Source organism: Rhagoletis zephyria, unplaced genomic scaffold (genome assembly GCF_001687245.7).
Source record: "Rhagoletis zephyria isolate East Lansing unplaced genomic scaffold, Rhagoletis_zephyria_1.1 Rzeph_scaffold_11730, whole genome shotgun sequence".
Lineage (NCBI taxonomy): Eukaryota > Metazoa > Arthropoda > Insecta > Diptera > Tephritidae > Rhagoletis > Rhagoletis zephyria.
In genome coordinates, this window is record NW_016168806.1 from 1,937 (window position 1) to 18,598 (window position 16,662).

At 36.2% G+C, this 16,662-nt stretch overlaps 1 protein-coding gene and 1 long non-coding RNA gene across 2 annotated transcripts; one reads left to right on the forward strand and one right to left on the reverse strand.

Moving 5' to 3' along the window:
• Positions 1-1,145: 1,145 nt before the first annotated feature.
• Positions 1,146-1,961, reverse strand: LOC108377238 (uncharacterized). The gene has a single exon (XM_017633501.1). It carries the CDS (start codon positions 1,959-1,961, stop codon positions 1,146-1,148), a length of 816 nt encoding a protein of 271 aa, XP_017488990.1.
• Positions 1,962-2,703: 742 nt separating this feature from the next.
• On the forward strand, positions 2,704-11,765 carry LOC108377239 (uncharacterized). Its single transcript, XR_001849309.1, has 4 exons — positions 2,704-2,714; positions 2,962-2,976; positions 7,051-7,055; positions 11,643-11,765. It is a non-coding gene; the product is annotated as an uncharacterized LOC108377239 (long non-coding RNA).
• Positions 11,766-16,662: the final 4,897 nt, after the last annotated feature.

Consider the following 16,662-nt stretch of genomic DNA (forward strand, 5'->3'; position numbering starts at 1 on the left):
GCCGGCAGTGAGGGCGACAAGTGGTGCATGGGCTTCGGCTGCGCCGGGCATATTTAGCCTATAAAAATTCCATGACCCTAGGAATCTGCGCAGTTCGGAAATTGTTTGGGGCTTCGGGTAAAGGCGAATGGCTTCGCAGCGTTCGTTTGTCGGTTTAGTACCTTGGCTATTAATCGTGTGGCCTAGGTATATTACTTCAGGTTGTGCAAACCTACACTTCTCCAATTTAATGGAAAGACCATGCCGTTTCAGACGCTCCAAAACAGTGCTTAGGTGTTGTTTGTGTTCTTCCATGGACGCTGAGGCGATTAGGATGTCGTCTATATAGACGTGACAGTAATCGAGATCTCGGAAAATGGAGTCCATGAGGCGCTGAAAAGTTTGCGCGGCGTTGCACAAACCGAAGGTCATTACGTTAAATTGAAAAAGAAAGATGGGGCTTGCCCATTCACTGTCAGAGGGTGTGCAAATTCCTTGCTGTAACATAAAATTAAATTCGCGTTTCGCTGCTATTAATTTTTCACCGGCAAGTCTCCGAGCTCGCTCGGCCACGGGTGTACCGTGTGTGTTTATATGGTGGCGAATATTATGTCTGGGAGTCTGATGCTTGGCGCGTTTCGTGACACCGTCGAATTGCTTTACCGTCTGGTACACCGGGTTATGTATCGAAATCGACCCTATATCTGGTTCCCGAATAGATGCAGAATTTTGCTGTTGGCATGAGGGCAGTGGTGTTTCGAGGAGCTGTTGCTTTGCGAAGGTATTAGTGCTGATCGCTTGCGATTTCAGCAGTTTGCCGTTTCGCAGGTCGACTAGCAAACCATTTCGTTTGATAAAGTCTGCGCCAAGGATTGGGTGCGCGACAGTTGCGATTGTAAACTCCCAGGTAAATGTGCGACCAAGCCCGATATCGATTTCTATTGTTTTAGAACCGTATGTGGGTATTGTCGAACCGTTTGCTGCAAACAGTACGAGTTTAGTGCTTGCAGGGCTTGATTTCACCTCTGGAAATGCTCTCCTTGGTAGAACCGAGATGTCGGCGCCAGTATCTACGAGGAATGTGATGTTGTTTTTGAAGTCTGTGATTCGTAGGCGGGATGTGAAGGGACCTTCGGCGGTGCCTACTAAGATTACTGAAGGTCTTCCTAGTTTCCCGAATTGTTTTTGCTGTTCTTAAATTCGCAAGGTTGACGGCATTTTCGAGCTTGGCTGCCAAAACGAAGGTGATAGTAACATAGTTTGTCGTTGGACGAGACGCCAACTCCGACCTTCGAACTGTTAATTTTCTTCGAAAGCGCATGTATTTCTGCCCTGAGCTCATCGATACTGTTTTGCTGTGAAATTGTTTCGACGGGTTTCATCGGCGGTTCGCTGTTGGTTTTATCTGTTTTATGTATCGTCATGATGCTACTCTGAGCGTCGAATATTTTATCTGCTTGCAGAGCCAGCGTGGTTAGGTCTTGTGTTGCGCTGATTGCTAAGACGCAGCGAATATTTGATGGCAGTCGTTCCAGGAATATGGTGCGTAAAATTTCGTCGGGTATTTTGCGAGGAACAAGGTTTCTAAGGCGCTGCAAGTAGCGTGAGGGCTTCCCTTCAATGTACTCGAGTCCCTGCAGGAGACGGCGAAGTTTTATGTCTTCGGTATCTTCGAAGGTGCTTATCAGACGTTCTTTTAAAACCGCATATTTGTCTTCATCGGGTGGTGAAGTAATTATATCTGCGACAAATGGTAAAGCCGTCTCATCGAGGTGGACCAGCACGTATTTATACTTTGCGCCGTCTGAGCGGATTTGGGCGATGTCTAATGCAGCCTCGACTTGTGCAAACCACAGGATGCAATTATCCTTCCAAAATGGGGGCAGCTTCACAACGCGTGCGGACATTATTTGCCCGTCGTCGGCAGTATTCGGAAGGTTAGGTTTTCCGTCGAGTGATGCCTGTGCATCGTTATCGACCATTTTTGAAGGTTAGGATCGAGTCGGTGCTTGTGCGCGTACGTTATAGTGTGAGATCACCAATTTCTGGAGTCGCGAGTTTTCTATTGGTTTTTTACTTCTCACCGTCGGGGTCACCAGTTGTAGCGTACGAGTAAGATGAGATGGAAATTTACTTCTTATTTTTCTTTATTACTTACAATTTACAAAATTTACAACTATAATATTTAATCGGAATATATTATAAGTGTGCTAGCTAGCTAGACGTCCGCCTCGTGTCGCAGTCAAAAATCCAGAGAGCGAGAGAAACTTCCGCGAAGAAGAATCTGCCGCTGTCCATTTTCTATTAAATTCAGCACTAATTCAGCAAGCAGCTGTCAGCTGTTTTTTGGTGGTTGCCACATATATATATATCTCATGATCCGCTAATCGGATCTTAACCAGATTAGTACGGGACCACCTCTGAGACACTACCTTTCCGATGCAAAAATAATTATCGAAATCGGTTGACGTGGTCCAAAGTTATGCGGTAACATACATAAAACAAAAAAAAAAAAAAAAATATTCCGACGAACTGATAACCTCCTCCTTTTTTGGAAGTCGGTTAAAAAGGGGCACAGGATTCCATACTTGTAAGTATATACGATGATTAGGAGCAACGAAAAAAAAAAAAATCATTGTGCTACAGAAAAAATTTTGCCTTGAGAATAACTCTCACTGAGCGACGTAAAAGCAACACAGTCGAAAAGAAAAGTTATGACCAACGAAAAAATTTTAGTTTCGGGAATAACTCTTATAAAGTAACATATAATTTTTTTTACTGTCCTACGACCAACGTTTCCCACCTCCAAAAGAAATCATAACAGTTATTTAAGGTCTCTGCCTAAAACGATACCTCAATGATAATACTTTTAAATAACTTAAAAGATAAATTAAAATTGAAATAAAAATCACACCAAATTATGAATTTCTATATATGTATGTATGTATGGATGTACATTATTGCACTAAATTATTGGCACAGACTATTTTTCACAATGTATGCAACATTTTTTAAGTAAATTTTTGCGCGAATTTTTTATAAAAATATAGTTGAACTACAACAAAGAACATAAAACAAACTCAAGAGTTTGTATACAAGTTGGCATTGTAGTATAGCTAAGTGCCAGTTTGACGGTGGTAAAAAATCGCGTCTTCTTTAAGCAGCCACGGCTTGAGTTCTTTGTTCAAAATCCATTCATCATTTAAATAGCAATTGCGTTTTTGGTTTTTTTTTTTTTTTAAATTACTTATTTTAACCGGGGCACAATTACAAATTTTGTTTACAGATGCGCTGATTTAATCAATACATGTGCTGATTTTTTTCTATTGTACTGATTTTTAAGAGCCTGAAATCAGTACGCAAAATCTACTGAGTTTTTGAGTTTGTACTGATTTTGTACTGATTTTTACATTTAGTAAATACTTTTGTAAATTGGTGTAACTGACATTTACTTGAAGTTTACATGTTCAAAACAATGGTTTTTGACAACTCATACGTGTGAGCAGATTGAAAGCATTCAATTTAAACCATTATTAATATTAAAAAGGTGTCAGCTTGTAATTGTTTCGTTTCCTAGGATTTCACAAAATAAAAAACTGTTTGGATTCAACCCAACCCAACTTCACGATTTGCAGGTTTTACAGGATTTACAGGAAAAGCTGGTTTCGCCATTAATAAATCTGATGAAAGGTGGTGGTGAGTTAATCATATATTAAGTACACTGAGAAGATGACAATAAGAGATAATCGTTTGATTATAATTAAACATCCACTGAGAAATCGGCTGCCAGTATTTCAAACTTAAGACGACTACTACTACGGTGCAATGTAAGTTCTAAAAATTTGTAAAAGGTGCACACTACCAACTCTTGGATATGATATATGTAGCTTTACTTTGATTTTTGATGTTCGACCACCTGTAATTTTACTTGCGCATACACATTCAACACTACTAAATTGCATACGTACTCGAAAATTCGTTTAGCGATAATTCGGTAATATACCTTTTAGTCAAGATTTTAATGTGAATGTTGTATTTTATAAGCCCACCAACTAAATATGTTTAAAATTTGTAGCTTAAAATATGCAAACAGATTCTGGCTCGAGCTCGTCTTCTACTGAAACTGAATGGGCTAAAATTTTTTTTTAAATTTTCTCAATTTTAATAAATTTTCTAGAAAGTTTGAGACTTCACCTCACACGTCTTTTGTTATAGAATCCTTACTAATATTTTAAATCCGAGAGTGAGTTTGTTTGTTTGCTACGCTTTCACGCTTTAACTATTCAACCGATGATCATGCAATTTTGTACACTGCTGTTATTTAGCCCAACTTAAAATATAGGATTCATTTAATCTCGGTTAGTCAAGAGGGCGTGGCACCTCCCATACAAACGGAATTTTTCATACTGGATTTCTCAGGAAATATTTTTGGTGGATTACTGGAGCTTGGTATGGAGATATAAAAAATCATTCTCTACTCATGGATGAGGGCTGCCACCTTTAAAAAAAATCGAATTCAACTTCTTGACTTCTTCGACAACTTGAGGGAGCTATTTATTTGAAAATTATATAAAAAAAATGGATGTCAAGAGGCTTAAAAAAGCTGTAGTTTAATATATTTTTAAAAGGGTTGCCACCTGTTTGAAAAGTAAAATTTAAATTAACTATACCCAAGCCATCTGAAGAATTAAGATATGGTTGTCAAACAAAATATTGCTAAGAAATCTTTAGTCTTAAAGTTTTGAATAATATTGAAGTCTTTCAAAAGGGTTGCCACCTTTTTAAAAATTCAACTTAATTAGTTTAAATTAAATATTATAATACTAGCAGACCCGGCGAACTTCGTCCCGCACAAAATAATTTTTTTTATTGAAACTTTTTGGTTCAACATTTTCACCAACAATTCACGTTTACGATTTCCACTGGCTCGCTCATCGGCTAAGATTATGGTTTGGTGGTCGTTTTCTGCCTTAATTAACCTAACGAAAGCGTTATGTCCGTGATGAAGTTCTTGAAATTCTCTAATTGTATAACATTTCATAGAACGGTTAATCTCATAACGAAATATACTTGAAGAACATTTCCTCTTCACTCCCGTCACGAATGAAAATTTAAGTGAAAATAATTTTTTTTTTTTACTTGAATTTGTTACAGTAAAAGGCGCGCGATGGTTTTGGCGGTTGATTTATCGGTGGTGATTTGAGATTTACCCCTGCACAACTCAACCCTGGTGTCTCCGAATGAAGCTTTAAGGCATAACAATACTGGGAAAAATCACATACATTGGGCCAATCGTAACACATAAAAATTCGATATACTCAATGGTGCAACAGGTTTATTTATTCTGTCAATCAACGCACCTTTTCTAACTTGGCGATTATTCGTAATGACTCCAGCACCACGTGGCAGCTCTTTTTTGCAATAGTATTGCCTTTACCATTACCGATACATATTTTGAATATTGGCAAAAGTGGTGCCAACTGGCGGGTGAATTTGTGAATCTAAACTATCCAGAGCGTTACTCAAAAACACAAAAAAAAATCTTCGTTAAAATCCATCCGAGCATTAAGGAGGATTTACTCACAAACACACCTAGAGATGAATTATCTATACGTTTGTGCGTGCCCTCTTTTTATACCCGAGCGCACTTGTGCACAAGGGTATATTAATTTTGTTCACATAACGGTTGTTTGTAACAGCCAAAACGAATCGAGATAGATATAGACAAATGTATACATAAATGATCAGGATGAAAAAAGAAATCGATTAAGCCATGTCTGTCTGTCCGTCCGTCTGTCCGTCTGTCCGTCTGTCCGTCTGTCCGTGTACACGATAACTCGAGCAAAAATTGAGATATCTCAACGAAATTTGGTATGTAGGTTTCCCTTAATCCAAGGTAGGTTGGTATTGAAAATGGGCGAAATCGGACTTTAACCACGCCCACTTCCCATATAACGGTAATTTCCAGAAATACGAAAACTGCGATATTTTAGTAACTACTGAAGATAATTCACTCAAAATTGATATTTACAATAATTTTTAGACGAAAAATAAGAATATTATAAATTTTTGGAAAATGGGCGTAGCCACGCCCACTTATGGTTACATGTGTATATCTTGGTAACCGCTGCACCAATTTCTTCCAAACTTGGCACAGTTGTTGGCCTTCGTACAGCATAAAAAACCGCCGAAACTTTTTAAAATCGGACAATAACCACGCCCACATCCCATATAACGGTAATTTAGAGAAATACAAAATCTTCGATAAATCAGTAAATATTGAAGCTAATTTATTCAAAATTGATGCTTGCAACAATTCTTTACCAAGAAATACGTTTATGGTAAAATTTTGGAAAATGGGAGTGGCACCGCCCACTTATGATCACATATAAGTATACCGGTAACCGTTCTACCAATTTGTACCAAACTCGGTATGGTTATTGTACTTGCCACGTGTAAGCAAAACGTTGAAAATTATTGAAATCGGACTAATATAACGGCCGATTCTCATATAACGGTAAATTTAAGAAATGCTTGAAACTTCAATATTTCGAAATTGAAGGACGCTAATTTACTCAAAATTGTTACAACTCGGCTTACCATCTAGCGGAAGGTTTCGGAAGGGTGAAAAAACATATATTTAATACTTGCGCCGGGTATTTAATGTTCGGCTCCGCCCGAACTTAGCCTTTCTTACTTGTTAAATATACCGTTTTTCTCCCTGAGTATAAGATTGATTTCATATATCTCCACACCAAGTTCCAGTACTCTACCATGAACATACCCAGAGATATTCGGTATAAAAAATTCGGTTTTTATGGGAGATTTCACGCCCCCCCTCTATATATCTAACATTATTTAGCCTATAATAATCCTTGGGACGTCTGAATCAGATACTGAGCTGTTGCACCTTCTGAACGTGCCCAACAATTTAAATGAATTATTACAATATCGGAATCAATCAAAATGATTTTAAAAGGCGATAATTTCAAAACTACTTGTTAAGGGTTTCCATCTGTTTAAAATCTCAATTGAGTTGAAAAAGTATGACAAGTGAGAAGGTTAAGGAAGTTTTAGTGTGAAAATATATTGAAGAGGGTTAAACAAATTTTAAACGTCCCGTTTTTGAATTGAGTTTTCTTGAAATAAATTTTACTCAGTGTAGCACGCAAATATTTCATACACTCAGCGAAGCGGGTGAGGGCGATCTAGTTAACTATATTTTTATAAGAAGTTTAAATTAAGTAAGAAAAGAAAAACTTTTCAAAACCTGTCAATACATTTTACTACTATTTTCCTAAGCAAAGCTGCAGGGAAAGCTACTAGTTGTGAACTAGAATTCTACCAGTTTACCAGTTGGTATTTTTAACATTGCGATGGCCTACGAGATGTCAATTGTCAGTCTATGCATCAGCATCTACTAGTCGTAATACTAGTAGCATCATACCAGTTGATGAGATAGTCTGCTAATTCATCCCCTATGAAAAGCATTAGTATGCCTTTTTGCTCGCGGCGCTCCAACAGTCGCAATGGCCGACAGAGCAAAGCACTCGCGTGGTATGCCTGAGGTACCAGGTTCAACCCCGGGCGCAGGCTAAATTTTTTTATCTTATTTTTTTTTTATAATATTTCTTTTCTTTATATTTTTGATTTAGGGTTTTCTTTGGTTATTCGTAAATTTAATTAAAAAAATAATATTTTTTGTAATCTATTTTTTTATGGCACAAGTATTTTTTCCCATCTATTTGTTTCTTTTTTTTTGTAATGCAACTAGATTTTTAAAATTGTTATTTATATTTAAATTGAAATAATTATTCCTGCTTACATTGATCTAACTTTAAAAATCTTAACCACCTCCAAGCGGCCTCGAACCTGCGATCCCAGAACCAGAACCAGTAGTCTTCACGTGACGCCACAGCCGACATTTGTAAGAAAAGCAATTAATTGCGTTTTATTTAAGGCTTTGGCAATTCAAAGCCAGATGTCGCTGAACGCTTAAGATCTTCGAAAATGTCGAACTGGTAGGCACATACTAGTTTATGAACTAGTATTTTTTCTAACTGGTTTGGGTTTTCACTGCAGGCAACTAGTCAGCCAACTATCTTTTTTCCATGCAATCAACTGGTATTTTTAACATGGGGATGGCATACGAGATAGCAATTGTCAGATTTCGGTCAGAAATATACCAGTCTCATACCAGTTCAAAATATACAGAAAAATACTAGTCCAATTATGGACTAAAACCACTACTTTGGAAGTCAAAAAATAAAATTAATTTATCAATTTCCAATAAAAAAATTTTGAGTAAGTACACTTGAATACATTATACATTTTTATTTAGCAGCCTTAGATTTGCCAATAATTAGTGTTAAATTTTTTGAGTAATAATTAAAAGGAAAAATAAATACATAAATATTTCAAACTTTCGAACATAAATTTAAATGCATTTTCCATTAAATGATATTAAAAGTAAAGGCTTTCAGGTACAATACATACTATATTTTTATCTTTTTTAATAACAAAACGACTATTTTAGTTCATTTTTGAGGGAAATAAAATAAAAATAAAAGTTTTCTTTAAAATAAATTAAATTCATTAATTTTGCACATTTCAGTCCTTTCTTTTTAAAACTTTTTTAAAAGTAATAAGTAATGTTTAAAATTTTAGATTTGGATAAGAATAAAATGAATACATAATTCGTGCAGCTATTAAATATTCTTAATTTTTGTCTATAGTTTGGCTTGTTGGTTGATAGTTGAAATTAATCAAATAATTATATTAATCGCGTAATTAAAAAAAGTAAAAAATAATTGAAAATGATCAAATATTACAAAATAATCATGCAATTAAAATTAATGAATTAATCAACAATTTTTAATCAATTGTTAATCATTAAAAAGGTGCTAATGTCGGTATTTAATCATTGAACGGTTATCCAAAAAACATGCTTTAATTAATAATCATTATGAATATTAATCATTATTTAACAGGTGTGGCATAATTTAGTACGAACTCAATATTATAAAAGTTATAATATTTTGTGTACTTTATTGTATTAAACTGTCGAAGTCAAATAAAACAGGGCATCCTTTTGTACTTGGTAAAAGTCTGGTATTTTTCGACCTAGTTCGGTTTCAGTCAGGAAATTCTAGTTGGAAACTAGTATTTTTCCTGACTAGTTTGGGGTTTCACTGCAGGGTTGTAGGTACAGCATCGCGCAGTTTGTTTATTGCATTTAGTTTAGTTTAAATGAAACAGTCTGCAGGAAATCGCAGTAGCAAACAAAATGCAGCGCATAGTGTCGATTAGTAAATAGAATTTGTAAAATATAAGTACATATTTTAACAGTTATATTTTTTTTTACAACGAGATGTTTAAATTTTTTTCTTGCCAAAAAGCGGGAAAATTTTGCGTCCCGGCATGTGTTGTACCGGGACCGAGACATGGTTATTAAATCCGGGACAATCCCGCCGAAAACGGGACAGTTAGCAACCGTGTAGCGAACAGACGCTGCATACTTCAGTGAGCCCTTAAACCGAATTATTCGGAGTGGCCCCACCGAAGCTGCAATACAATGACGTCATCGGTAACAAGAACCACGAAGTCTGTTCTGCCTTTTCCAAGTTGGATAAGGAGCAAAGCGATTGGGTCTGGTGGTCAACGAGGACAAGATCAAGTATATCTTGTCATGAAACAAACGTTGACAGTTATAATTTTAAGAAAGTGGAGAATTCCGTTTACTTGGGAACCAGCATTAATACCAATAATAATGTCAGCCTTGAAATCCAACAGAGGATCACTCTTGCCAACAAGTGCTACTTGTGACCAAGGTGTATTAAACAAGGTGTGATTGACAACTCAGTGCGGCTCTCTTTTAAGGTACTATAATGCCAAAAAGTATAAACATACGAATTAACCCTTAGTGATGCATGTATCTTATCAACACTGATGTCCTAGGCTTTTATTTCGATTATACTTTTGTTTTACTTACATTACTTGCATCACATATATTTTGTCAATAAAATAAAACAAATTGTTTATAAAATCGTTTTATCAATTTTCTTGTTTTTAATTGTCCTAGTCTTATGATTTTGCGCGTTTATTTTTACATTTCAATTTTTTATCCTAAGCATTATTCGACACTTATAAAAGTATGATTTAACATTTTTTACCAATTTTATATGTGAGCTTAACTCAAACAATTTTGAAATTAAATTTTTTTCATGTGAACTAGTTTTCCATTAAAGACCTTGCTTCGAGCGGTTTTAATTTAAGCTCTTCCATACTTGCTTGCATGGTTTAATTATTTCGGTAAGCCGAAATATTTCTGTTCGCAACGTGCATTCTAAAGAGTCGTCTGTTTGAGTTTGGTTATCAAAAAATAATGTATCCTGATCGTGTACTAAATCCTCACTTGTATCAGTTTTTCCGTATGGCATTGGGACTGCGCATGGGTATAAACGAGCTCGTTGGAAAGTGTTTGATTTGCACATCACTTTCCTTAAAGTGGTTTTCACAAACGCGAGATGAATCACGTAGTACAACACCAAAGCTTTCTTCCCTTCGCTGCCGTCTTAATTCGCAACTAGGTGGTTTAAAATATCGCACTATTTTCGTGTCCTGACTTTTATTGCATCGTTTGATCTTGGTTTCCTTACATTAAATATTTAAGCAAAGTCGAACGTATTTACTTATTACCAAACTTAAATGTACTTACCTGCTCTACTCGGCGGTTTATCTCTTAACATTTTCACGTTTATTAAGAAAATTTGCTTTGTTTGAAAAATTTGTGTGTATTTTTTTTTAATTCAAATTTGAAAAAAAACACATTTTCAAATGGGTTAGCAATTCAGTTCAATTTGACATTATAGCCTGTTTCTTATGAGAGCAGTGTCAAAATCAATCACACTTTGTTGAATACATTTTGCTTGTGACTGAGTAGTGGTAGGGTAGAAGTAAAGTCCTCGTGCAAAGATCACACTCTATAAGCCACTCATCATGCCTGTGCTGGTGTATGGCCCGAAGACATGGACAATTAAAACATCTGATGAAGCGGCTCTTGGAGTTTTCGAGAGAAAGATTCTGCGAAAGATTTACGGACCTTTACGCGTTTTCGATGGCGAATACAGCAGACGATTTAACGAATTAAAATTCAGCGGCTCCGCTGGCTTGGCCATGTTGTTCGAATGGACACCAAAGCTCCAGCTCTAAAAGCATTCAACTCGGAACCCGCTGGTGTTAGCAGAGAAATAGGGAGGCCCCCACTGCGATGGAAAGACCAAGTGGAGAAGGACTTGGCTTCACTTGGCATTTCCAATTGGCGTCGTTTGGCACAGAATAGAAACGACTGTGCTTTGTTGAACTCGACCAAAATCGCTTAGGCAGTTACAGCGCCAAATAAGAAGAAGAAGGAGTCTTGTCTATACAAATTTGCAATATTTACTACGTTTATGCGTTTGTTCATTTCACTAAATCATACCATAATATGTATTTAATTGCTGTAACATACATTTAGGATCTTCCCCAGAAAGCAAAAATTTCGCATGCAAAAAAGTGTCTATGTTTTTGTGCCGTATACTTAAGGCGTCGTGACTTACCTAGAAACTTAGACGCAATCACTCAGCATTTCACCTATTACCCTTTCTCTTTGTTTTGATTATCAGCATATGCAGTTTTGTAGTCCATTAAGTTTAAGTAGGTAAAAGTGAGAATTTCAAGATACTAGGAAATCGCGTTCATTTTTAATAATTTTTTTTGGCTGACGGCGCTAAGCATTTTCTTCTATATAAAAGGCACCATCCAAAGATAAAACGTGAGTAAAATTTAACCCCTACATGGCTTCTTATATTTTTTATTAACTAATCTTTATATATGGACCACACTAAAAGCTTCTTTTCATATAAAAAGTCATACGTGTCCTACCCGTGAGAAACGTTGTCCAACCCGGGTCAGAGGAATTTCGGATTTTTTTTTATAATGAAGCCATCATTTTTTTGTAGTTTTTGCTTTGTTTGTGCTCCTGGCTCTTGGTTTTATTATAAGACATCAAGTTCACAANTTTTATAATGAAGCCATCATTTTTTTGTAGTTTTTGCTTTGTTTGTGCTCTTGGTTTTATTATAAGACATCAAGTTCACACATGTGAAACAAATTCGCAGAGTTTCCGTCAAATATATCTGCTCCAAAAAGCAGGTTCTTTTTTTTTGTCCCACCCGTGACAGAAAAAACAAGTCAGATTTTTTCCATATAAAAGTAAGCCAGAATTTTTTTTCGTATTCTGTCATAACTCATATAATAGTTAATTCGCTGTAGCTTTATCAAAATGTAGAATTGTTGAGTACTTTATACTTAAATTTAAATAAGAAAGAAATTTGTTTCTGTACAAATGTCAAACCCGTGACGGTGGAATCGCCCATTTGCAATCCGGAGTTGCGATAGGTCGTTCATACAACTTTGTTCGCAGCATTGCCATCTCACCAAAAATGCCACTTTGCGACGTCTTATGAATCACACTAATATGTTTAAAGATATTTTTATCAAAGTTGATAAATATGATATTTGATCACTTTTGTTACACAAATACTCCCACGACCACAGGCAAAAATATTGGCTAAAATTTGTCATTTTCTTTGCCATATATACGTTTTATCCGTGCACTTGCACAACATTCGCATCCGCAAAAGCTCCGCATTGATTATTGCGAATGCGAAAGCGAATGCGAATGTTAAACTTAATGCGGGAGCTCCGCGGTTGCGAATGTGAATGCGAATATTCGCAACAACCCTGATTACCATAATGAAATGGAAGTGGGCATCGAGGCTAACGGTTCGAACAATGGAGCGGAAAATGGTAAGAACAACGGTGTGATCAACGGGGCCGGCAATGGCGATAACGATGGTGCGGACAATGAAAACGATGGTGGCAATGTGCGTCAAGATTCCGATGATTTGCTTCGTATTGGCAGTGGCCGGTTATGCAAAAGTGATTTGGTCGAGCTCCAACGGTGTGACATTGCCCAAGTCTGTGTTTTGGCGGCAGCAAATAATCCAAGCAACTGCGAAGACAGGTGCAGCTGCAAAACTTTAAGAAGGTAAGCGAACTAGTAAAGACGATGAGCACCACAGAATCAGGGGATGCTATTTATCAGCACGGCCGAGTTGTAAGAGTATATAGTATACCTGCCCTAAGCATTACATAAGTTAAGTTATTGTAAACTAGGCATAAGGGGATTTGTGTCTATACCATTAGTGACAGAGTTGTAGTTCTAAAGCGTAACCGCCCAGGACACCATCTTGCAAATATTTAGCGGAATAAAAAAACATTCGATATTTGATAGCGGGAACGACGGAAGTGTTTTAGTAACCACTTAGTCTTCTGAATATTTCAAGATGTAACCAAAATTTACGTTTTTGGGATTTCATCAATTAATAAGCTTGGTAAATGGAATATGTGTCGGCCGCTGTGGTGTAGTGGTAAGCAGTGCGCGCTTTCACTCATCAGCATCTGGGTTCAAACCCTGTTCAAAGCAACATCTCAAAAAATATAGAAGAAAGGTTTTTTCTTAACAGCGGTCGTCCCTCGGCAGGCAATGGCAAACCTCCGAGTGCATTTCTGCCATGAAAAACAGCTTCTCATAAAAATACAATCGCCGTTCGGAGTCGGNGAACGACGGAAGTGTTTTAGTAACCACTTAGTCTTCTGAATATTTCAAGATGTAACCAAAATTTACGTTTTTGGGATTTCATCAATTAATAAGCTTGGTAAGTGGAATATGTGTCGGCCGCTGTGGTGTAGTGGTAAGCAGTGCGCGCTTTCACTCATCAGCACCTGGGTTCAAACCCTGGTCAAAGCAACATCGCAAAAAATATAGAAAAAGGTTTTTTCTTAACAGCGGTCGTCCCTCGGCAGGCAATGGCAAACCTCCGAGTGCATTTCTGCCATGAAAAACAGCTTCTCATAAAAATACAATCGCCGTTCGGAGTCGGCGTAAAACTGTAGGTCCCTCCGCTTTGTGTGAAAACCGATCATCATGAAATTTTGTACACTGCTATCATTTAGCCCAACTTAAAATATAGGACACATTTAATCTCGATTAGACAAGGGAGCGTGGCACCTCCCATACAAACGGAATATTTCATACTGAATTTCTCAGAAAATATTTTTGATAGATTACTGGAACTTGGTACGGAGATATATAAAATCATTATTTCTACTCATGGATGAGAGCTGCCAACCTTTTAAAAAAATCAGATTCAACTGCAATTAAGGGAGTTATTTATTTGAAAATTATATTAAAAAAATGTATGCCAGGAGGCTTAAAACNCACATTTAATCTCGATTAGACAAGGGAGCGTGGCACCTCCCATACAAACGGAATATTTCATACTGAATTTCTCAGAAAATATTTTTGATAGATTACTGGAACTTGGTACGGAGATATATAAAATCATTATTTCTACTCATGGATGAGAGCTGCCAACCTTTTAAAAAAATCAAATTCAACTGCAATTAAGGGAGTTATTTATTTGAAAATTATATTAAAAAAATGTATGCCAGGAGGCTTAAAAAAGCTGTAGTTCGAATATATTTTGAAAAAGGTTGCCACCTGTTTGAAAAGTCAAATTTAAATTAATTATACGCAAGCTATCTCAAGAACTAAAATATGGTTGTCTAACGAAATATTCTTAAGAACCCTTTATTTTAAAAGTTTTGAATAATATTTAAGTCTTTCACATGGGTTGCCACCTTTTTTAAAATTAAATTCAATTATTCTAAATTAAAGATTACATTAAAAGGCGCGCAATGGTTCTGGCGGTTGATTTATCGGTGGTGATTTGAGATTTACCCCTGCACAACTCACCAGGGTCTCCGAATGAAGCTTTAACGCATAATAATACTCGAAAATCACATACATTGGTCCAATTGTAACACACAAGGGTTTGATATACTCATTGGTGTAACAGGTCGATTTAATCTGACATCCACGGCACCTTTTACAACTTGGCGATTATTCCTAATGACTCCAGCGCCACCTGGCAGCCTTTTGTGGCAATAGTATTGCCAATATATATTTTGAATATTAGCCAAAGTGGATCATAAATAAGATTTTTAGTAATAACTTAACTCCAGTGCCAACTGGCGTATGAATTTGTGAAACTACACTATCCAGATAGTTACTCAAAAACACACAAAAAACTTCGTTGAAATCGGCCCGGGCATTTAGGAGGATTTTTCTCACAAACACACATACAGGAGAATTATATATATGTATACGTTTTCACCGCGCCATGCCTCCTTTTCAAATAGCCCATTTTTCTCCACGAGTATAAAATTGATTTCATATATTGCCGTACCAAGTTCCGGTATTCTACCATGAACACTTCCAGAGATATACAGTAAGAAAAAAATCGATCTGAATAGGAGGTGCCACGCCCCCTTTATTTATCGAAATTTTTTAAGCCTATAATCATCCTTGGGACGTCTGAAGCAGGTGCCCGAAATTTCAAAATAATCGGTTCGGTCGTTCTCGAGCTTTGCGAACACATAAAAAACGTATTTCAAAATATACATTATTATAGAAGATTGGTATGAATCGAAATGATTGTGAGTGTCAGACGAAAGAGGTTTAAAAAGGTTGCGAACTGTTTAAAAGGTTAAATTCAAATTATTCAATAATTTAAATGAATTATTACAATGTGGGTTTCAATCGAAATGATATTTAAATGCTCTCATTTCAAAACTACATGTTTAAAAACTCAAACTGAGTTCAGGGAATAAGTTAATTGAAAAAGTATGACAAGTGAGAAGTTTTTGTTTGAAAATATTTTGAAGATGGTTAAACAAATTTTAAACCTCCTGTTTTTTAATTGAGTTTTCTTGAAATCATTTCATACACTCAGCGAAGCTCACCCGCTTCGATCTAGTAATTAAATAATTTTTAAATTGATATTCAATTAATATATAATTATAATAATATATACTTTAANCGCTTCGATCTAGTAATTAAATAATTTTTAAATTGATATTCAATTAATATTTAATTATAATAATATATACTTTAATNGGTTAAACAAATTTTAAACCTCCTGTTTTTTAATTGAGTTTTCTTGAAATCATTTCATACACTCAGCGAAGCTCACCCGCTTCGATCTAGTAATTAAATAATTTTTAAATTGATATTCAATTAATATATAATTATAATAATATATACTTTAATATAATAATATAATAATAATAATAATAATAATAATAATAATAATAATAATAATAATAATGGTAAGGGCTAACTCAGGGCCTTACCGGGGTTACACAGTGCGGATTGTGAACAGCCTACTTCGGTGGGTTGGCTGCGAATAACCAATAAGCAGTCCCAGACCAAGAGCGGCAGGAGCCGAGGGCCTGATTTAAAAGATCAGAAATGCTTGATTAATCTTCTGTGTCCGGGCGAACAGATGCCGCCTCCCAAAAAGCATCCCAGGATTGAGACCAGTTAGATCCTGTTCATGGCATATTGGAACATGTATGCGATTAACTCGACANGCCTCCCAAAAAGCATCCCAGGATTGAGACCAGTTAGATCCTGTTCATGGCATATTGGAACATGTATGCGATTAACTCGACATTGGGCTGGCGAAAGCAGTATTCCACCACTTTAGTATGTGAGGGTGACACCTCACAGAAATG

What these genes read in the sequence shown, in the direction of transcription:
- LOC108377238 (XM_017633501.1), bottom strand. Translation starts at nt 1,961, where the DNA reads ATGGTCGATAACGATGCACAGGCATCACTCGACGGAAAACCTAACCTT.